Consider the following 23563-nt stretch of genomic DNA (forward strand, 5'->3'; position numbering starts at 1 on the left):
ATTTCGGAAACTGAATTTATTCAATTTTGCTTCATTTTACCAAATTTAATGCCATACAGTAGCAAAGTACAAAAAGAAAACTTTAATCAAGTGATAAAATTCTTGTTAATACATTTCTATATTACAAATTTCTAATGAGAAAATGATCAGTTAAAATTTTCAATTGTGAAAATTCTAAATAAAAAAAAATCTCAAATAAAAATAATCTAAATTAGAAATTTCTAAATGTAAAATTCTGAAAGAGAAAATTCTAAATAAAAAAAAAATATACATGTGAAAATTCCAAACAAGAATAAAACATAATTGTTTTTTTTTTTTTTAGATAAAACATCTAAAAAATCTACATTAGAAACATTCTAAAAAAATTCTAAATATGAAAATTGTAATTTCTAATTGAGAATAAATTTTTCTACATTTTTTTAAAAATCTAAACGGACTTTTCTGTAATTACCTTGTTTAAAAAAAAAAGAAAGAAGAAAATAGAAAAAAACACTTTTTTTGTAGAAAAACGTATCGTATAGCATGTTGAATGCACTGGAAAACGACCATTTTTAAGCTAGAAAAAAAAAATCAGTATTGGGGGAAAACTGATTTATTCTATAAACCATGTCTATATCTATAATCCAGATTCTCATTTTATTTTCCTATTCATTCTGATATTCATTACTTCCTGTGGGAGAGTTCTTTAAGATTGACCGCCGGGGTTGTGTGAGAAAATGTTTGCCCTTTGCAACTACATACTTATGTGAGGCAGGCTTTTCTGCACAGGCATTGTTGAAATCCAAACATCGGCAAAGGCTGGATGCCGAAAATGATGTGAGGGTAAAACTGTGATCCATTACCCCAAATTTTGATGATCTGTGTGCAGACATGCAGGTCCATCCATCTCACTAAAAGAAGGTAGGACGCAACAATCATTTTTATTTATAACAGAAAAGTACTTTGACATTTTCTGATAATACAATTTTATATATTGTGTAAGTTAAGAATGTAATGTTTAACTGAGATAGGGTGGTGGGGTTGTTTGACAGTTGTCAAACACTAGAAAGGGGTGCACGCTCCAAAGATTTTGGCAACCACTGATCTACAGGAAAGTAGCTCCAGTTCTATTACACTTAGTTGAAGACTGCTCTCTACAGGCCGAATCACACCACAGTTTAGTGTAAATTTCTGAAATATCTGTTTGCAGTGTGTTTAATTGAAGTGTGTTCATATTAGTGTTAATTTGATTATTATGGCAGACATCAAAAGACAGACAGACAGACAGGTTGAATCAAAACCAGACAAAAGTAAACACAAGGAACTCTGAGAAACTAAACAGCTTGAAAATGAAGGGGAACTATTTTAAGTTAGCAACTTTAATTTAAGTTTAATTATAAGTTAGTGCTTTACAAATACAGAGAATAGAGGTTTTAATTCTTTAAATGAGAAGCGTGAAGATAATTAGCTGCCATGGCAACTGAAAAACACAAACAAACAAGCAAGCAAAAAAGTAGAGGGAAAAGTAAAGCATAGAGAACACGCAAAGGGACAAAAACATGTTGGTAATCAAACTTCAGATAAAACATGTAGAACCCTACAACAGAGGGTTTCCCTATAGTAGAACCGGTTTAGAGTAGACCCTTTTAGAAGGATAAGAACCCTTAACAATGCAATGAACCTTTAAAGAACCCATCAAATACCGAGACAGTTACATGTTAAACTTCTGACAGGTTCTAGATATTTAGAAGAAAATAACGAGCAATAATCTGGAGTTTGTATCACACACTGAGCCAGTTGCAAAAGGATTCATTGAATAATTAAGGGTTCTTCCAAAAAACAGTTGTCCCCAATCAGGTAAAACTTGTCTAGCATTTACCATTTAGCTAAACTCTTTTTTTTTTCCTCCATGGGTAGAATCCTTTAAGGATGTTAAAATCTCTTAATTATCCAAAGTACCATTAAAAAGAACACCTGTGGAACCTTTTTTTAGGGGTGTATGTATTAACTGTGTAGATGTGTGTGGTCCTCAAAATTATTGCTCTTTTTTTTTTTCTTAATACCTAGAACCTGTGAGGAATTTAAAGTTTAGTTATCTTGGCACTTGACACACTCTTGGCACAATCCGTTCATGTGGAGAGTCAAATTCACGAACAAATAATAAGGACTTTTCTGGATCTTTCTGCAGATGATCTCATCATCTCTGTTCTGTTTTTAGTTCATCCTCCTCATGTACTTTAGTGGTTCTCAAGTAATATAGTCAGAAGATTAATTCAAAACTCCCCACTATTTTTTGTTAAAGTGGTACGTTCTTGTCAGTTGTTAAAGCAGTTGGAATGTACTACTGACCCTCCAAATAGGGGGGGACTGTCCATGAGGGATTACTGTAGTAGGATTGTATAAAAGTCTGAGTTAATCTGGCAGTACAGACTGAATGGTCTGAGACCACACGCTGGATTATGGATAAATAAAACTCATAGCAAAATAGATGATTTTTTTTTTTGTAAAAGGAAAAATCAACAAAGGAAACATGACACAGAAAAAGGTAAAACTCATTTTTGCTAACATATCTTCAAATACAGATTTTCTGATCAAAATATTATAGAATGTGAAAAATCTCAGCTTTGCTATAATAGAAAGCTATACATGTTGAGAAAGGAACAAAAATGTATAATTTAACGAAATGTTGATTTTACTACTCATACTTATTGTTTTGTTTGTTTCTTTATGTACCAAAATGTGCAAAGTTTTATCAGGTTAACACTGAGAAAAATGAAGTAGTTTCGACCTCGTAGAACAAAATACCGTACAGAGATGTGCAGAAATTAAACCTGGTCGGTTTCTACTGTTTTAAAAGCATAATCCTGTTTTTTCTAAATATATTTGATAAATATGTGAGGGTATATCAGAATTATTATAATAAGATCTGAGTAATAACCAGACTGCAGTGTGAACAGACTGAACAATGTGGAAAATATTATATTTATCGTTTTGTTTATATTCAGTAGGATATGATGCAGAGACTGTACTGAGATTAATAGTCTAAGAGCTGAATAAAAGGAAATATTATGAATAAAAGGAAATATTATGGGGCAGAACATGACCTAATTTAAATGAAATTAATTTATTAGGTGATGATTGTTCCGGAAGTTATTTTATTTTATCAAGACCCTTATTTTGATAAAAGTACAGCATCAGATTTTAAATCGTTTACAGTTAAAGTGTTTGTGCATTTAAATAAGTGTTATAAATTATTAGAACCTTACATTTATACATTGTTAGAAATGTATGCTTAATAAATGATTAGAACTTTACAAGAACTTTACAGTTAATAAATTATACAAACTTTACAGTTTAAATACAGTTTTTTTTTCTTTACAGTTGTATAAATTCTCAGAATGTTACACTTGTACATTGTTAGAACTTTACAATTGTACATTGTTAGAACTTTACACTTAATAAAGTAGCAAAATTGTATGTTTACACATGGTGGACATTTACACTTACATAGTGTTAGAACTTTACATTAAATAAATTATTATACTTTTAGTTATACATTGTAAAAACGTTTACATAACTACAAGTTATTTGAACTTTACATTTAATAAATTATTAGAACTGTACACTTGTACATTATTAGAAGTTATAAGATATTTATTTATTTATTTATTTATTTTAAAGGTATCACCCGCAGTAACGACTGTAGCTGGAAATTTGCCTCCAAGCTACGAAGAGGCCAACGCGGGTAACAAACTTCTACTACAATTCTCATTCTAATCCATCCATACATCCATTTTCTGTACCACTTATCCTACACAGGGTCATAGGTTCTAATGCTAATTATTTCTATTATAGTTTTTGTTATTATTGGATGAATAACTATTAAAAAACCACTGAAAATGATTTTTTCTGAACCTGATCAATGTTTATACTTTAAAAAAAAAAGTGAAATAAATGAATGAATGGGAAATTTAAAAACTTGTTATTAATAATTCCACAAAATTTCTATAACAGAGTGTTCCGGTTCATCATATAACTATAACATTATATGCATTCAACTCTATGCATCAATCTGAATATTCTGTTAATAATTAAAATCATTATTGATGAGAGCCGATATTAAAATAGCATCTGCTAAGTAAATGGGAAAAAATCGTATTAGTTCTATTTTTTTTCCTTTTTGTTTTTCTATTAATGATTTGTAATGAGTTTATTTTTCCTTTGCCCACAACTTTTATGCAAATTTTTCAAGAATGCCTTATTTAAAAGAGATTTTTTTTTTCTGCTTTTTAATAAATCCATCAAATGAAATGAACTGTTCTTTTTTTTTTCTTTTTATAACGAGGAAAGTATGGAGTTATAAAATTCAAAAGGAATTGCAAGGGCTATAGAGCTGAAATAAATTAAAATAAATTGTAAACATAATAATTAAATATGCTTGCTCTTATCTGCAGGATGTCCTGGTTACTGTTACAATGATGGCGCATTTCTGTGGGACGATAAAAACATCAGACGTGTTTTCGTGCGAAAGGTACCGATTATTATAAAGATATTTTGACTGGGGGAAATAAAATAAATAATACGATAATAAAAAATGTTTGATTTTTCACATTTGTTCTTTCTTTCTGTTTATTTTGAAATAATTTTATAGAAATACATCCACTAAATAATATAACCATCTTCATAGATTCCTTAGAAATATAGCATTCTTACTTTGATATATTTGATTAAATTTCAATTAAATTAAATTTATTAAATATATTTTAATTTTTAAAAAATGTGCATGTTTATTTTCTGCTTTAATGAGAACTGATTCATTCTAAGTAAATTTCAGCTCTGTGGATCACTTTCACAATAATGGACATAACAGTTATTTCAATAAAATTATATTTTTAACACGAGACATTGTGAACAATTGAGTTCAACATTTATTTACTTTTCAGGTTTATTCGATTCTGATGCTGCAGCTGTTTGTCACTCTGTCTATTGTGTCTCTATTCACCTTTTAGTAAGTAACCGCTGTATTTAATTATGCTTTTAATTTGTTTTATTTTTATTCATTCTTTTGTCTTATCATCAACACTGACATTGTTTATCATAACATCAGTGATTTAAATCATGAACATAAATCATGTGTGAAAGTCGAACTGCTCATTGCTTTTAAATGAAATGAACTTTGTTGTTTAATGTAGTGAACCGGTGAGGTTTTATATTCAGACTCATCCTGGGCTTTACTCCACAACCAGGTAATAAACGACGTTAAGCTGAATTACTATACAACAATTCATAATAATGTTAAAAATGACATTTTGTACATATTTATATGTTTATATATTTTTTTGCAGCCTCCTGTTTCTTGTCACCTATTTGATGTTGGCTTGCTGTGGAGATTTAAGGTAAATCTTATTATACAACAACAACAGAAACAACAACAACAACAACAACAACAACAATAATAATAATGTTTTTACAGAGATCCCTATTTTGATTTAAAATACAATATAACATGCACAATTTAAATTTGCAAAAAGAACTAATATAATTGAACTCTTTTTTCAGACAAAAGTTAAAGAGGTTTTAAAAAATTATTCCATATTAAATCTAGCATAATCATATTTTATATCCTATATAAATATATCATAAAATTTTAACCACTGAGTATTGAGTGTGTTCGAAATATTAAACAAAAGCATTTTTTATTCTAAAATGTAAAAAAAAAAAAATATATTTTAATCCAATTCTATAATGTACAAATGAGCACTTATTTAATAATCTGGTGCCTAATTTGCATATTTGAGTACATTTTAAAATAAAAGTGATCAAACCTTGTACATCAACACGAGATTTTATCATTTTTCAACAACACGGAGTGTATATTTTATGTGTGTTTCAGGAGGCAGTTTCCCTGGAATCTCATTCTGCTCTCTGTATTTGTGAGTATCTGTAAACAACGATCAGAGCATCATGTTTACAATGATTTTCTGTTTGTTCCGGTTTATTTTTTGCTTTGTTTGATTTTTTTTCTTCGTTTCTTCTGAAGACACTCTGCATGGCTTTCATGCTGGGTTTTGTTTCCAGGTAAATGTCTATTTATTCATGAGGTAATAATGATATTAGTATAATAACGATACTAGAGTATAATAGCGTTCTGTCGGTCTTTACAGCTACTACAACACAAGGTCAGTGATTGTGTGTCTCGGCATCACGGCTGTGGTGTGTGTGTGCGTCACCGTCTTCAGCTTTCACACGAAGGTGAGTCAGTAATGCGTACGAATATTTACTAGCAAAGCTCTTTAATTCTAGTCATTTATTTTACAAACTAACACTAGAAATATTGCTCTAACTGCAGAGACCGATTTTGTGTGCGAATACATTTTTGAAATGTCACTGGGAGACATCTTAAATAAGGAGTGGACATGTCATATTTTTTTGTTGTTTTTTTCACTATCCTGACACACTGTACCTGTGTAGGAGTTCAGCAAGAAAAATACACAAACGTCAAGAAATTATTACAGCTCAGTCTTCCCTTGCAAGAAGCATTCCTTTAGCTTTTAGTCACTTATGTGACACATACGTTATTGACATAATAAAATATTTAAATGTTGCAATTCTTAACCAACCCGCCTTATTCCTGAAGCTAACCCTGGAGACACCGTAATGGGCGAAACGTCCGGTATCTATTCCGGAAGTTAGAGTAATAGCGATCGTTTGTTTTGTTCCTCGTTAGTTTTGAATACATGCTGTAGTATAATTGTTTGGATTGTAAAAATGTCATTAAAGGGTTCTGAGAGAACTTGTGCCATTCGCTGCTGCGCTAACAATCAGGCTAAGCTAAACCAATGGCAGAAACAGGAGTGTTATGAATACAAGCACATTTATACACCAACATTTTCACCGTCTGCAAAAGGAGGCCGAATATAGCTGAAGAATCTTAAAGAAACTTAAAGAACACCTCCAAAAACTCTGTATGTGTGATCATTTCACTTATTAGCGTAAATGCTAACTTTGCGGATGCCGACCGGATGACAAGTAACCGGAAGTCACGCCCAGTGTCTGTGCAAGGAATCATGGGAAGCAGTAATAAGGTGGATAAACCTGGAATAAAAATATGTAGCGTGGTGAAGGCTCAGGGTTGCAGAAGATTCAATATGTCCGCAGTAATGATTTGAAATACATCGTTTTTACTACAAGCGCTACTTGAGTGTTAACAGTGCCTCCTGGTGGCAGATATTCACCCTTTAATAAAATAGAATATGAATCAGAATAATAATAATAATATGGGTTGTAGGTTTGTTCATTTTATATTAATTAAGTCAAAAGAAAAAGTACAAGCCCTGCCCCCTGACTCCATCCATAACCCTGCCCCGACCCTAAACTTAATATTTATAGCTTTTTATTACAAACTTGCAAGTGACACCATGTTTAAAGCACCTTTTGTTAGGGTTTTATTCAGCATAACTTGTTCTCTACAGGTGGACATCACGTCGTTCCAGGGCCTTCTACTGAACCTCTGCCTGCTGCTGCTGGTCTGCACTCTCGTCCTGGGATTGGTCGTTCCCTTTGGATTTGTAAGTCTAAAAATAAAACTAGGCCACAACATGTAAATCCCATTGAGCTTGCATACACACACACACACACACACACACACACACACACACACACACACACACACACATGTGCTGCAGTCTTTATACAGAAAACAACTTACACTCACAATCACAACATGCTTTACACATTCAGTACACGGATCATTTTTTTTAAAAAGAAGAAAGATAGTGTGGGTGGTGAGACAGGTATATACTGTATATGTATTAAATGATCCAGGTGTGCGAGTGTGGTCAGTGAGACAGGTACAGATAGATGACAGGTGTGTTCCTTTCACTGCAGGTTCCGTGGTTACACACACTCTACGGGATTTTAGGCGCCGTCACTTTCACCATGGTGAGAAATAAACAACCTACGTGTTGAGTGTTACATAATCAGTGTTTATTGTGTGTGTGTGTGTGTATGTGTGTGTGTGTGTGTGTGTGTGTGCCTGCCTATCCTTCTATAAGTATATCTATGGTCTATCTGTATAGCTGTAAATACACCTGTCTGTCTGTCTGTCTGTATATTTACCTGTCTGTCTACCTATAACTTTCTGTCTGTCTGTATATTTAGTGGATTGTTATCTCTATATCTATCTGTATACCTGTGGATTTTAAAAGTTTACACCATCTTCAGCTGTGTAACAGACGCCTGCAGGTTTTGTGCCAAAATAGATTGGTATTTAGAGCTATCCATGATTCCCTCTATCCTGAGTAGAGCCCCAGTCCCATCTGAACAGAAGCAGAACCAAATCATGATGCTGCCACCACCATGCTTCACCGTGGGTATGGTGTTCTCTGGGTGATAAGCTGTCTTATTTTTGTGCTAAGCACATTTATTAGAATTATGTCCATTATGATTGAGACCTTGGTCTTCTCAGACCAGAACACATTTTTGATTTGGGGTGAACTTTTTTAATGAGAAAGGGTTTGCGTCTTCCCCCCCTACCCCATACCCCTGAAGAAAACGTCATATAGGGAGTGACCAGTACTCGCCAGATGTTCCTGCATCTGCTTTACTGTTGCTGTAGGTTCCTCAGCAGCCTCCCTGATGAGTTTTCTTCATGTCCTTGTGTCAGTTTTTTTGGGGGGACATCCTGTTCTTGGTGATGTCACTGCAGAGCTCCATCTTCACCACTTGTTGATGATGGCCTTCACGGTGTTCCATGGTACATCTAATGTTTAGGAACTGTTTCCGCACCCCTCTCCTGATCGAGATCTTTCCACAGACAGATACTGTGTAAGCTCTTTGGCTTCAACAGTCAGATGAAATCGAGAAGATGTGAAACACCTGATACAGAAACAGCCGGTCTTTATTCAGGGTTCATCAGAACCACTTCAGTGATGACGGCTGTATGATCATTACTTTAGAACACAAGATTGACTGTGATCGCTTCATTCTGAGAACAGTCACATGACCCATTATACAAGGGTGTGCATACTTTTTTCTTTTCTCCTAAAAAGTTTACTTAATGTTGGTCTCTGTATTACATTAAAGATGGAGGAAGATCTGAGATGATTTATCTGGTTGGATTTTTTAAATTTCCAAAAAACCTGCAGCTTTAACAGGGGTGTGTAAACTTTTTATATCCACTGTGAATAAGTACCTGTCTGTCTGAATGTAATGAAACTTTATCATTTGTGTGTGTGTGTGTGTGTAGTTTTTGGCGTTTGATACTCAGCTGTTGATGGGGAACAGACAGTACGCTGTGAGTCCTGAGGAGTACGTCTTCGCTGCTCTCACTCTCTACCTCGACATTGTTTATATTTTCACTCACATTTTACAGCTGTTTGGTGACAGCAACGAATGAATCAAATAAAAAATTTCATCAAACACGACAAATTCCATTAAACCATATCCACTTGTACCTTAATGTAGCTTTTAACGCTTTTTAATCAGATTCCCTCGATAACCAAACTGCATTTGTCCTCCATGTTTGTTTTTCTCACTCCACGTGCAACCTGATTGGCCGAGAAAAACGTGCTGGATGTCACGTTGCACGTTTCTGAACAGGTGAACTTTTTGGTAGTTGTAAAAGAAACTCTTTCCTTCCACGATTTAGTTTCTCATCGCAACACCAGGACGAATCATAGCGATCGTGCTGCTAATGAACACTGTGTGCTCAGTAACTACTAGCATAACTAAAGACTAGCATGTTAGCTTTAGATGATGTGATATTAGCTCGCTCATGTTAATCACAAAAACAGCCGTTGCTAATTAGTGAATTTACTCACAAGGCATTGCTGCACTCAAGCGTTCCCTTTTCAACGTATGATGAAAGTCAGAGTTACTTTATATCATTATATCAATTTAATGTTATTTCTGGATTTAGAAATAAAGTTCTTTATTTTATATTTATCAATAACATGATTCTTCGCTGATTCTTTCACCGTATTGTTTAAATCCTCATTATTGTTTGTGGATTTATTTATTTTTGTGCAGAATTCTGTGGACGCTAACATTTACAAAGCAGTAATGTAAATGCTGATTTTTTTTATACATTAGAAAATGAGCTTTTACTGTAAACTTATGAAGAATTTATGTGGCCTTTTATCTGAAACAACTTTATTTTAATGCAGCTTCGCTATTTTATGCGTAATGCTTATGTTTATTTTCTTCTCTTTTTTTTATTGTGTTTGGATTATAATGTTCCCAACAAAACATTCTAATGTGAATACAGTTTTGAAATATAATACAAAAATGAACATATATATATGTTATAATGTTTGTGAGTTCAAACAAATTAGAATAAACGTAATGATAAAAATCACTTGTTTTGTTTTTTATGTTTCTATACACTACACGTTTACAGGTAAAGAACACAACATATTACAACAATTAAAAACATTTTTATTTTAAAAAAGAGAAAAAATCAACAGACAAAATTAAAAAAGAAAAGTAAAACAGAAAAAAAAGAAAGAAGTTTTTTTTTCCATCAACAAATAAAAAACAAAATTGAAAAAGTCAGCTGTGGTACAGGAAGACACACGAACATCAGAGCAAACCGAAATATCAAAACTCTTCTGATAACTGTACAAAATGTGTAATATTATAAATAAGAAATATGTTTCTTTTTCTTAACAAAAAAAAAAAAGGCAGTTCAAGAGACGAGCCAAACTTTCGCTCGATAAACACAATGACGAGTCAAACCTGGAGAATTTATGGACGGCTAAAAAAATCTCCTCAACCCAATACAACTAAGCTGAAGAGATTTACGGATTTACGCTACGAGAATTCATCAGAGATTTCACAGAAATTGCATACTTGTAATCAAAAATCAAACATTGTAATGCTAATGTTATCTTTATGCTAACTGTAGCTAGTTTTAATATGCGAGCGATTCCTATGTTTAAAAAAAACAACAATTTTTTTTCCTATTTATAGTTATAAACATAAGGCTTGCTATTAGCATGGTGGTATAGCAGACAGTCTGGCCTGTAAACACACTGTTTGTTTTTTTTATTTGTTTCCGAGGCACATTTTGCAGGTTTGTCCCGGTCAATGTGGCTTTTTATCTCCTGAACTGCTCGACTCTCCTGTTATAGCAGCCAAGTGTTTTGAAACTATGAAATAAACTTTACGAGGCAAGAAGAGAAAAGAAAATAGTGTGAGCTTTTGTCTTTACACTGAAAAAAAAAAAACCTTGCTCTGAATCTACATCTCAAAGCTGTTTCTGTTTAACTTCCTGCCTTTTAAAATCGTAATTAAATGCGGGCGTGGTCAGGAAGTTAAAAATCGACAAAAGTAAAATCAGGTCGAAAGAAAATAAAAGGCCTTGACGACGTCACGGAGACAACGGACTCGAATGATTTATTGTATATGTTTTGTTTTTCATTTTTATTTTATTTTATTAATATTATTTTATTTTATATTCTATTAGTTTAGCGTAAATTATGAGAATTACTTTCATTATTTAGACCAAATGATGAAAGTGAATGGGACATGGCTCAAGATCAAAAATTTAAGAATGCGACAAGTATTATCTTTTGTTAAATAGATGGAAAAGAACTGCATTTTAAATAAATGGCTGAATTTTCTGCAAATATGACCTACTAACAAAGCCTTATTTATTTTTCTATCATTTATTTATCTCAAATTTAAATGAAAAAGTCAACATTTCTTAGTGAAAACCATAAATAACATCTTATATATATATATATATATATATATATATATATATATATATATATATATATATATATATATATATGAACAACACTGTAGTGTAACACGTCATTTCATAGTTTCAAAACATGTATTTTGGATTTGTAGTGAAAGTTGATAAGCTCTTTTTAACTAAAAAAAATATCTATATTTCATGATTAAAACCCATATTTGTTTCCTTCATGAGGTGAACTGCAAGTTTTTAACCTGTGAAATATGTTTTTTAACAACAACAACAACAACAACAACAACAACAACAAAAAGACAGGAAAAAAGTTAAAGTTAAAAAAAGTGGAATTTGGTTTAAAGTGAAGTTCTGGTTTAACTTAAAAACGTGATCAGAACTCAATTTTCCAAAAAGCGTCTTGATTTTAGGGTCAAAGGAACAACCAAAATAACCTTTAGCTTTAATGAAATAATTAATAAAATAATGATTTGTAACAATGCTGTAGTGTTTTTATACGACAAATGTTTTTATACGTTTCATTTTAATGAAACGTATTAAACAAATTTAATTATCTCTCAATATCGACATTGTCCTAAATTTTTTATTCCCAGTTACTGAAGAATCGTATTTATTACCCATAATGCACTGAGTGTGTTTTAACAGAGAGAAATAGCAGCGGCTACAAACGTAACGTTGAGACGAGTGTGTAATAAAACGAAGTGTAAATTAGCTAGCATCCGAGCGTGCTGACTTATACAGGGCGCTAATCTTACACGCTAACCTCTAATTAGCTTATTAGCTGGCTATTAATTAGCTGCAATAGCGCACTCAGTCCAGGAACACAGTCTCACACCACAAACTTCTGTTACTCGGTTTAGAGAAAAAATCTCAAATTGATTTTATCATACGCTAGCATTCGGGACATGGCCGTAATTACTCATCTATTTCCCGTTGTTCAATAGAAAAAAAGTTGACGACTAAAACAACTTATTAGCAGATGGCTTTGTTATCTTTGGTAGCTATAAATAAAATGTGTACAGTATGATAAAAAATTACCTCATTATTTTAAAAAAAAAGCTCAAATATTTCAGGATTAGCGCCACGCAACAGTATTATAACACTACAGACTTCGTTCTGCTCGGACCTTCATTCTCAACCAATTATAAATAAAAAAAATTACGTTTTAATTAATATTATACTGATGTTAACGTTAAGATTTGGCAAATTTACAGAACTTTAAATTAGCGCTCATTTATTTATTTGTCGATATATTTTTAAAGAAGCTTGTTGGTATTTACATTCATAAACTTTAAAGAATTTCTGTATATCGTACTGTGGTCCTAGTTTATATATATATATATAAATATATATAAATAAAATAAGCCCTTATTTTGTTTTCAGACCTCATGATGAAGGTCGTTGATCGTCATCGAATTAAAATTTTTAAGGGAATTTTTTTTATGTGTGAGGAAAAGTGAAAGGAAATTTTGGTGACAAAAACAAATAAACAGAAAAAACAAACACTGCCCTCAAAGATCCTTCCCTACAGCTACGTAATTTCTATTCTCTATTAGAATTATTTTAAAACTGGACATTACAGAGAAACAAAAGAAACATGCACATGAGAGAAAAATCAATACAAAAGACAAAAACAAAAGAGCAGCAAAAAAAAAAAAATCTCATCCTTTCAAGGACATTTTAATCTCCTTTTCCTGTGATTTCATTAATTCAAGAATTAACCCAGCACCAACAAAACTTTAGACTTAAAAAAAAATTCTAAAAGATTTCTCTAATGCACACAAATAATTTCAAAATCATTGGAGGAGGCTGTTTTTTTAATGTTTTTTTTTTTACCCTAAGCATTTTAACGTCACGGTGTTTCACATGGAGGTGACGCGGCTTGTTGTAATACTATGAAGGTGATGTGACGGACATTTAAACTTTTCTCAGGAATTTGGGCTTTTTTATTGTCATAAAACCACTTAAAGTCACTTCTTCAGTCAGTAAAACTTAAAAAAATTTCTTTCTTTTTTCTTTTTTTTTTCTTTAATATTGAGGAATAAAGGAATAAAGCCAAATAAAAAAATAAAAAACTTTTAAAAATCTATTTCTGGAAATGCCACGCCAAGGTGTCACGAATAAATAACACAATAATGATTGTCTGTTGCAGTTCTAAAAAAAATAAATAAAATGAAAATATTAAAATTATACAATCGTTATTACTTTTTACTTCTTTTTTTTTTTACAAAGAAGAAGTGACTTTAAACGGTTCACTTGTAGCAAAAAATATAAATTTAAATTTTTAAACAACAAATAAAATATAATGCATTGTTCATGTATCAGTACAAAAATATCTCAAACTGCTGCTGAAAAACAAAAGAACACAAATAGAAAATAAAAACTTGCATATTTTACAAAAAAAAGAAAAAACAATAATAAAGACACGTGGTGGTGTAACGTTTTCTCTTTATCTCAGCTTCTCAAAAACGATTTAGTAAAAAAGAAGAATGTGCTCTTAAGAACACATGAAGCTAACACGCGTCTTTCTTTAACCTTTTAGGAATTATTATTATTATTATTATTATTATTATTATTATTGTTTTTACGTTTTATTTCTTTTGTTATCAAAATAGAAGAAAGCTCCTTCTCTTAAATCTCCCACCTTTGGCTGACCGACTCTCCAAGAGTGAGAGACGACTGATGTCCGTTTTTAATTTCTACTCTACAATAAAAAGACCTGTTGCTTTGTTCATCCGTGTATTTATCCGTGTTTTTATCCGCGTTTTTATCCGTGTTTTTATCTGGGTCTCTGGTTCTGCACCTCAGCGAGAAAGTTAATCACCTCACAGAGAGACCGCCGTTACCCACGGCAACAAGCCACCACATCACACCGCCGCATCGCATCACACATCCTGTAGAGATAAAGAAAACTCAACACTACATACAGGAGATAGAAACATGTGGACAGACAGACAGGCAGACAAACAGGCAGACAGAGAGAAATGTGGACAGACAGACAGACAGGCAGAGAGAAATATGGACAGGCAGACAGTAAGGCAGATGGACAGGCAGTTAGACAGACAGACAGATGAGCAAGCAGGCAGACAGTGAGACAGACAGGCAGAGAGAACTGTGAATAGACAGACATGCAGACAGACAGACAGGCAAACAGCAGACAGAAGGCAGACAGACGGATGGGCAGGTAGACAGACATCTTGACAGACAGAAAGAAATGTTTGTGGGCAGACAGACAGACAGACAGAAAGGCATGTAGATAGGCCGTGAGACAGACAGAAAGAAATGTGGGTGGGCAGACAAACAGTGAGACAGGCAGACATGCAGACAGACAGTGAGACAGACAGACAGAAAGAAATGTGGGTGGGCAGACGGTCAGTGAGATAGGCAGACAGACAGTGAGACAGACAGACAAAAAGATATGTGAGTGGGCAGACAGTCAGTGAGACAGGCAGACAGACAGACAGTGAGACAGACAGACAGACAGACAGTGAGACAGGCAGACAGACAGTGAGATAGGCAGACAGTCAGTGAGACAGACTGACAGGTGTACCTCAGCTTCACTTGCTGTGTTGGTACGTGTAGTTGGTGTGATCTGTAGCAGGTTCTATGGGGACTTGTTGCTGGTTTCCGCTGTTCTCCTGAGGATGATGTAAAACCAGTTAGAACTCGAACAGCGTCACAGAACTGAAAATGAATTCGAATTCATTCTACACTGATGTAGACCTTCACTTGTCTCACCTCTACAGAGATGCTGGAGGGAGGCACAGGGGTGTACTGAGGGATGTAGGTCCCTTGCATAGTCGTATTCGCAGGCATGTACTGTGATCACACACACACACACACACACACACACACACACACACACAAATGAGAGATTTATTTTCTAAATGTTTTCCTTAAAACATTATCACACTCATTTATTCCACTCGTCTTTTCCCTGTTCCTCTTCATTTTCATTTTCTTACTAGAATATATAGCATCTGGGACAGAGCTGTGATTTTCTGAAGAAGGAGAGCGCGTGAGAGAGAGAGAAAGTGAGAGAGAGAGAAAGATAAATGATGGAGAGAGGGATGAGTACCGTTCCAGCGCTTCCCAGTGAGAGGTGACTGAGCTGCTGGGTTAAAGGACTCATCAGAGAGGTGGGTTGGATGGACATCGTGTGGTCCATAGCTGGGGTTAAAACTGTCCCCTAAAGACAAAACAAACGAAAAAACATACACAAATCTATCTCTACAGAACGTTATTTTACGTAAAACTACGAGAAAAAACCCGAACAGCCACGTCTGAATCCATTCAGAACTGTGTGAATGATGTCACGTGGTCAGCAAGCTCTGGCACACAGTTCTGGATTGTGATTGGTCAGAAGGTCACAGATTTATATTAATGCGCTAATTCTAATACGTTATCGTTTCTATAGCAAAAGCTCATTCACAGGAGGAAGTTTTATTAAAGTAAGGAGACGTTTATGTAATGTGTATGGAAGGAGTCTCCATTGTCAGCGCTGTGTAACAGTCAGCAGTAAAGCTGTAGCTGTAAGTTTTCCCACATCTTCAACACAGAGGAGTTTACACTTTACTGTTTCTCACTAACACAACAAAACTGCGGGGTTTTTTTGTCTTATTAACTTAGAGCAAAAAGAGAGACGGGTGACGAAACAAAATTAGCTGTGAGAACAGAACTAGCTGTGAGAACTAGCTGTGAGAACAGAGCTAGCTGTGAGAACAGAACTAGCTGTGAGCACTAGCTGTGAGAACAGAGCTAGCTGTGAGAACAGAACTAGCTGTGAGCACTAGTTGTGAGAACTAGCTGTGAGCACTAGCTGTGAGAACAGAACTAGCTATGAGAACTAGCTGTGAGAACAGAACTAGCTGTGAGCACTAGCTGTGAGAACAGAACTAGCTATGAGAACTAGCTGTGAGAACAGAACTAGCTGTGAGAACTAGCTGTGAGAACTAGCTGTGAGAACAGAGCTAGCTGTGAGAACTAGCTGTGAGAACTAGCTGTGAGAACAGAACTAGCTGTGAGAACTAGCTGTGAGAACAGAACTAGCTGTGAGAACAGAACTAGCTGTGAGAACAGAACTAGCTATGAAACTAGCTGTGAGAACAGAGCTAGCTGTGAGAACTAGCTGTGAGAACAGAACTAGCTGTGAGAACTAGTTGTGAGAACAGAACTAGCTGTGAGAACAGAACTAGCTGTGAACACTAGCTGTGAGAACAGAGCTAGCTGTGAGAACTAGCTGTGAGAACTAGTTGTGAGAACAGAACTAGCTGTGAGAACAGAACTAGCTGTGTACATTAGCTGTGAGCACTAGCTGTGAGAACAGAACTAGCTGTGAGAATAGAACTAGCTGTGAGAACAGAACTAGCTGTGAGCACTAGCTGTGAGAACAGAACTAGCTGTGAGAATAGAACTAGCTGTGAGAATAGAACTAGCTGTGAGAACAGAACTAGCTGTAAGCACTAGCTGTGAGAACAGAACTAGCTGTGAGCACTAGCTGTGAGAGCAGAACTAGCTGTGAGCACTAGCTGTGAGAGCAGAACTAGCTGTGAGCACTAGCTGTGAGAGCAGAACTAGCTGTGAGCACTAGCTGTGAGAGCAGAACTAGCTGTGAGCACTAGCTGTGAGAACAGAACTAGCTGTGAGCACTAGCTGTGAGAGCAGAACTAGCTGTGAGCACTAGCTGTGAGAGCAGAACTAGCTGTGAGAGCAGAACTAGCTGTGAGAACAGAACTAGCTGTGAGAACAGAACTAGCTGTGAGTACAGAAATAGCTGTGAGAACAGAACTAGCTGTGAGTACAGAACTAGCTGTGAGAACAGAACTAGCTGTGAGAACTAGCTGTGAGTACAGAACTAGCTGTGAGAACAGAACTAGCTGTGAGAACAGAACTAGCTGTGCGAACAGAACTAGCTGTGAGAACAGAACTAGCTGTGAGAACAGAGCTAGCTGTGAGAACAGAGCTAGCTGTGAGAACAGAGCTAGCTTGGTTTAAGTAAGAACTGTCATCGTTGGTAAATGGCTGTGGTACAAGAGGAATAAAACACTCTGGGACATGCTGTTATAGAACTTCAGGGTGGTAACAGTAATTCTGCTTCATCACTCCACTCAGCATTTCAGGTAATACATTTATCAAATTAAAAACTGCTCTCTGGATTTCAGACGTCACTGTACGGAGATTTCTGTGCGTACTCACTGTGGGCTGCATGAGGTATGACTGGTGGTGCATCCATGATGGACTGTGAACCTGCGAATGTAATCACATATATATTACATACATCTAATACATATATCATGTGTGTATACTATATTTACACTCTGCTTACTGTATATAGAATCCACTGAGCTGCTGTGAAAGATTCAGAATCGTCAGACAGCTGGGGTGGTGGGGTGATATGACAGAAATATCATATCACGATACTTGAACACATTTCTACAATACCCGATATGCATCGTAAAATACGGGCTTTGCTAACCAAGTAGTGTGGTGTAGTGTGACAGCAAAAAAAAACAACAACAAAACAAAGAAAAAGATATCACAATATCTGCAATTTCATAGAAAAGTGTATTGTAACGTAATTTATCACAATATCCGTATTTGATCATCATATTGCCAAACCCTGCACCGAAAATTCCGGGCATGACATTATTATTCTTCGCCGAACACAGATCATGTGCTTGTTGTAGAAAATAAACACTTCTGTGCTGGGTTGCGATTTATTTCATTTTTACACCCTTCATCGCTGACCTGGTATGACGGTACTTGAGAAGTCATGTAGGGAGACAGAGATGTCGGGGCGATCATTCTGTTCGGGGCGATGCTGTAGGGAGACGAATAAAACCTGCAAACCACACAAACGGTTCAAATATCAATACTGTGACATTTTATAAATAAGTTGATTAGACAAAATATGGTTTTGTTCTTTAAGCGCGTGCAGTACTAACTGCGGCCACTATGTGTCATAAAGATCAAATGCTTTACCCGGAACACTGGCTGGAAAATTATGATGTTATTATTACTTATTTAATTCAGTAAATAAAGCTCGTTTTAATTGATCATTTCTTTTACAGAGTGATAATGCCGTGTTACTCACCCGTTCTGTAAGGCTGTCGGGTCATACGTTAGCGTCATTCCTCCCTGAAATTACAGAAAAAGCCCACATTTTACATTTTAATATTCAAAGTCAAATCCTTCAGTTTCTATCAACAGAGCAACTCATGCAAGACAAATAATATGTGCTTCAACTAGTTTTATTTATTACTATACTCTACTATACTACAGACTATAGAATGTATATATACTGTATATTATACTACACCATACTATAGACCGTAGATTAAATACTGCGTACTATACTGTACTATATATACACTATATGTACACTATATACTATACTATATAATGGATACTTCATAGGATGCAATAGATATAGTACATATAGAATAGACTAGAATACCATAGATAATACTATGTTATAGACATTGCTGGAATTTTCCTTTAACGTTACCGTGTCAGTGTCTCTGACCCAGGGCCGGCCATTCTGCAGGTATTTCCCCTGATTCTGTCTCTTCTTCTGTCCTCCGTCAGCAAACTTACATAACAACGGCTCAGTCGGCACTAAAATACAAAACAGCATGAGTCCAAAATACTCACTCCGCCATCAAAGAATCTCAAAGACTCATTACTGCAAAAAGACACACTCTTCACTAAATAAAAGCCTGTAGAAAGTGAAATTGTGTGTGTGTATGAGACAGAGAGCGAGAGAGAGAGATCAGTGCTGATGACTGAGACATTACTTGTACAGAAACATTAGTCTACGCTACTATACTGCACTATGCTTATACTGTACTCGATTTACACATCATTTTATAGATTATGAAGTAGAATGTATACTGTACACTATACTATACTACACTATAGATTTACACCAAGCTGCCACTGTTGGTATCTTGAGCAAGGCCTTTAACCATCAAAGGCTCAGTTGTATAAAATGAGATGTAAGTACTGTAATGTAAGTCACTCACTCGTCATTCTCTCGCTCACTCTCTCTCTCTCTCACTCACCTGGCACTCCTGGTGGAGTTTTAATATATTTTCCATTAAAATGTTGAATAATGGCTTCACATTTCTCTGTGGATTCCATCCTGCAAAACACAAAATGCTCTCGGTCAATAAATAAAGACATCAGTTCAGGAAACAGATTTATTAAAGCAGAGAAACTAGTGAAAAGTCCAAATACAGAAGTAAATGTTGTATCCAAAAAATCTATTTTAACTTGTTAAGTATTTCTGAGGTAAATAAATAATTGTTTAAACTGCATTGAACAACCTTTGGGTTTTAGAAAAGTGCTACAAAAAATAAACCTATTATTATCTTATCAGTGATTGTTTTGTTTTATATATTGTTTATTGTATATTGTATAGTGGTGATTTTTTTACTCTCTATATATGCACAAATTGCAGACTACAACTCCCACAGTCCTCGGCCTGAGACTTCCTGTCAAGTTCCCACTCAGTCAGTCACCTGATTACCAATAACACTCATCTGTCTGTAATCACACATACCCTGTCTTTAAACAGCCTGCACTCTCACCTTTACTGCTTTTTCCAAGCTTCAGGTTTCGGACTGTAGTTATTTATTTATTTGATTATTTATTTATTTGTTTGCTTGCTACACATCTTTTTATAAAACCAATGAAAGTATGCATGGGTATGTCTGTCCACTTCATCACAGGTGTTTCTTAACGTGAATTAATTGGAATATTGGTCTGATGAGGTGTAAAATGCAAAGCTGGACTTTTTATTCATATGTATCTTCTCTAAAGGCTACTTCCCCAAGACTAGCACAAACAAAAACAAACAAAGACACAAAAAGGTGAAGAAGTGAAAAGGTTTTAAGCTGAATCTCAGGGGAGAAGAAAGAAAAACACTTCATATATCACACTTGAACACTTTTTCACTTTTAAAAGGAAACGCTCAACCTCCTGAACATTCTGCTGAAACTGAAAGTTACGATTTTGTTTTGTAAACATTCGTAACTGACACTGAGGTGTATATAAATAACTTTAAACTGGACATTTTGTTATAAAGTGGCTCAGGCGTGAATGCGATCGCCCTCTAGTGGCTTGAAAGAATAAAGAGTAAACAGGAAGTACGTGATGAGTAAACAGGAAGTGAGGTTTTACCTGGCGAATCCGACTCCTCTGCTGGTCCCGTTGGCATCTCGGAGGATTCGTGTGGAAATCACCTGACCGAAAGATTTCAGCATGGACTCCAGCTCCTGCTCATCCATCGACACGGGCAGGTTGGAGATGTACAGGTTAGTCGGGTCCTGCTCCTGTTGCTGAAAACAACACGGGACAAAAACATTAAACTTGTGGCATTAACATACCATTTTATTCAAATCATTTCAAACTAACAGGCATGATTCAAGCTTAGTGGCTCATTGACAAATAAATTCAAATTAAATACAAAATTTGTAATAATTTTTAAAAAGAAAAATAAAGTAAATAAATAAGAATCTGTCCATAAAACAACAAGAACGCCGAAGTTAGACTGTTAGAATAAAGAAAGGATATACAAAAAGTGAAAATGTAAAGTATAAAGACAGGGAAAAGTACAGTAAAGGAAGGACAGAAAGATGGATGGGGAAAAAAAGAACATAATAGAAGAATAAAAAATGGTGTGGAAAAAGAAAAGGGAGGATTCTTTTCTTTCCTTTTTCCTCTACACCTTCAAACATACTCGTCCGGTTTTCCTGTATTACTGAACGAATGAAACAAATAAAAATAAAAGAGGGACAGAAACAAAACAACCAGAGCATAGAAATGAAAAGGAACAAAGTCAATCAATCAATCAATCAATCAATCAATAAATAAACAAACAAACAAACAAACAAACCAGAATTTAAACTGGTACAAAAAAGGTAGTTTACAGACAGGCAAAAGTACAAAAAAGATAAAGGTACACAAGATGAATGGAAAAAGTACAAAAGGAAGAAGAAAAAGGGATACTACTCTGTTTTATTTTTACTCACTTTTTATACAGAGACTTGGGTGAGAGATTTATATTATTATTATTATTATTATTATTATTATTATTATTATTATTCATTATTTAGACTTACTTTGGCCATCTGTGCTTGGATGCCGGTGGACTTTAGAGCTGTTACAGCTTTCTGAGCCGCTGCAGGACTGTCAAAGTCAACAAAGCCATAACCTACACACATATATACACACACACAAACACACACACAAACACACACACACACACACACGTATGAAAATATTTTAAGAGAGACTTTATCTGTATATTTAAGTTCATTTCTATGAAAGTTAAACAACAATTTTTGGCTTTAACTCTACAGTATTTATAGTCGCAGTATTTATGCACCAGTGCCAGTAATCCATAAACGTGAAACGTTTTTAACACGCTTCTGTTTCGCTGTAACACAATATATTCTTTATTAGAAACTCGTTCAGTCTGCAATAAAAATTCATTATAATAAAAGTTTTACGTGAATCAGCAAAGTCAGCTTTTTCCTTCAACTACTCTGAACTGTGATCATTATTTATAATAATAATAATAATAATATATGATCATTATGATGAATATAAAGTAATAATATTCATGACTGTGCTGATTATTTTTATTATTACAATAACGTATTTATAGGAATATTATTTTTATGTGTTGAAGCCTCTTACCTTTGCACTTGTTGGTCGTTTTGTCCAGGATGGCTTTGGTGGATACAATCTTCCCGTACCTTAAAAAAAAGTACAGAATGGTCAAACACACACACACACACACACACACACACACACACACACACACACACACCCACACACTGTGTGCCTTTGATGTCCCCATATACCCTCCCTTACATTTTCCTCCGTCTGTGTGTACTCTACGAGTGTGATCTCATTGCTGTTGTTTTTCTGCAGGTTGAAACATCACCCCAGGGACAAAAACAATTTGTTCCGGACTTTTCCCTTCTCCAGCTGTCTCTGTCGCCTAAAAATATCCACTGAAGTGTAATTTAAATTCTCATTGTTTCACTCCGTTCTTTTATTTTTTATGAAATTGTGTGTTATAGTGCAAGGATGTAATGCATGTCAGTGTTTAGTGTTTATTATTTACATAAAAATCTTAAACATTTTTAACCTTTTAAAAATGTTTCTAGAGGTATAACTTTAACCACGCCGAGTGTTTTATTCCTCTTCCACCGCAGCAGTTTACCGATGATTACACTCTTTTAAATTACAATACAACACATCATACACCGTTACAGCTTCACCTCTGACTGTTACACAGCGCTGACACTGGAGACTCCTTCCATCAGTGTAACATAAACATCTCCTTACAGAAATGTCACCAGCATCATTCATCCATATCACACTTCTCTTTTAATCTGTTCATCAGTGGAGCGTGCGCTGTACACGTCCCTGTGAACGAGCCGTTACTATAGAAACAATGACGTATCAGAACGGGTGCATTAATATAAACCTGCACTACTGTCTGAGCTGCTGTTACAGAGAACTATTCACCACCTTCTGACCAATCACAGTCCAGAACGAAAAACAGTAAGTAATTCCAACTATTTTTTTAAAGTTTAGTTCTAAACTTTACATACAGGGAGGACGGATACATGCTCTGTGTGTGTGTGTGTGTGTGTGTGTGTGTGTGTGTGTGTGTGTGTGTGTGTGTGTGTGTGTTCATTCTGCACTGAAGTGAACTTTCCCTCATTTGCTTTGACGTAAACCCGACACTGCTCCAGTAACCAGGCCGTGAAACCCGATCCCTCTGTCCTTCTCTTTCTCTTTTCCTCCCTCCATCCTTTACTTGTCCTCTGGGTCCTAAAGCACTGCACT

General features: G+C 34.9%; 2 protein-coding genes across 6 annotated transcripts in view; one reads left to right on the forward strand and one right to left on the reverse strand.

Moving 5' to 3' along the window:
• Positions 1–2509: 2509 nt before the first annotated feature.
• On the forward strand, positions 2510–10983 carry faim2b (Fas apoptotic inhibitory molecule 2b). The gene is made up of 12 exons (XM_017450710.3): positions 2510–2524; positions 3661–3724; positions 4434–4510; positions 4923–4987; positions 5172–5225; positions 5325–5375; positions 5873–5912; positions 6020–6057; positions 6144–6231; positions 7452–7547; positions 7867–7920; positions 9227–10983. Exons 1-12 carry the CDS (start codon positions 2510–2512, stop codon positions 9374–9376), a joined length of 792 nt encoding a protein of 263 aa, XP_017306199.2. The 3' UTR covers positions 9377–10983.
• A 981-nt stretch (positions 10984–11964) lies between these two features.
• The window catches only part of rbms2a (RNA binding motif, single stranded interacting protein 2a), a 31626-nt gene continuing 20027 nt past the window's right edge, over positions 11965–23563 (reverse strand). For 3 of the 5 annotated variants that reach the window (XM_017450706.3, XM_017450708.3, XM_053674015.1), the window contains exons 3-15: positions 22400–22458; positions 21820–21911; positions 20879–21036; positions 19759–19838; positions 19203–19312; positions 18789–18832; positions 18443–18536; positions 18021–18071; positions 17891–17941; positions 15774–15884; positions 15434–15514; positions 15246–15333; positions 11965–14589 (exon numbers count right to left, since the gene is read on the reverse strand). In XM_017450706.3, the coding sequence (XP_017306195.1) occupies positions 15253–15333; positions 15434–15514; positions 15774–15884; positions 17891–17941; positions 18021–18071; positions 18443–18536; positions 18789–18832; positions 19203–19312; positions 19759–19838; positions 20879–21036; positions 21820–21911; positions 22400–22458 (1012 nt within the window). In that variant the 3' untranslated portion in view covers positions 11965–14589; positions 15246–15252. The remainder of the gene's footprint in view (positions 14590–15245; positions 15334–15433; positions 15515–15773; positions 15885–17890; positions 17942–18020; positions 18072–18442; positions 18537–18788; positions 18833–19202; positions 19313–19758; positions 19839–20878; positions 21037–21819; positions 21912–22399; positions 22459–23563) is intronic. The other 2 variants (XM_017450709.3, XM_053674016.1) reach the window with 1 other exon arrangement.

Source organism: Ictalurus punctatus, chromosome 21 (assembly GCF_001660625.3).
Source record: "Ictalurus punctatus breed USDA103 chromosome 21, Coco_2.0, whole genome shotgun sequence".
NCBI classification, from domain to species: domain Eukaryota; kingdom Metazoa; phylum Chordata; class Actinopteri; order Siluriformes; family Ictaluridae; genus Ictalurus; species Ictalurus punctatus.

Bases quoted from the DNA above. Each gene is read 5' to 3' on its own strand.
- faim2b (XM_017450710.3), top strand. The intron at 4,988-5,171 runs GTAAGTAACCGC...TGTTTAATGTAG, and splicing joins GTGTCTCTATTCACCTTTTA to TGAACCGGTGAGGTTTTATA. The intron at 7,548-7,866 runs GTAAGTCTAAAA...CTTTCACTGCAG, and splicing joins TGGTCGTTCCCTTTGGATTT to GTTCCGTGGTTACACACACT.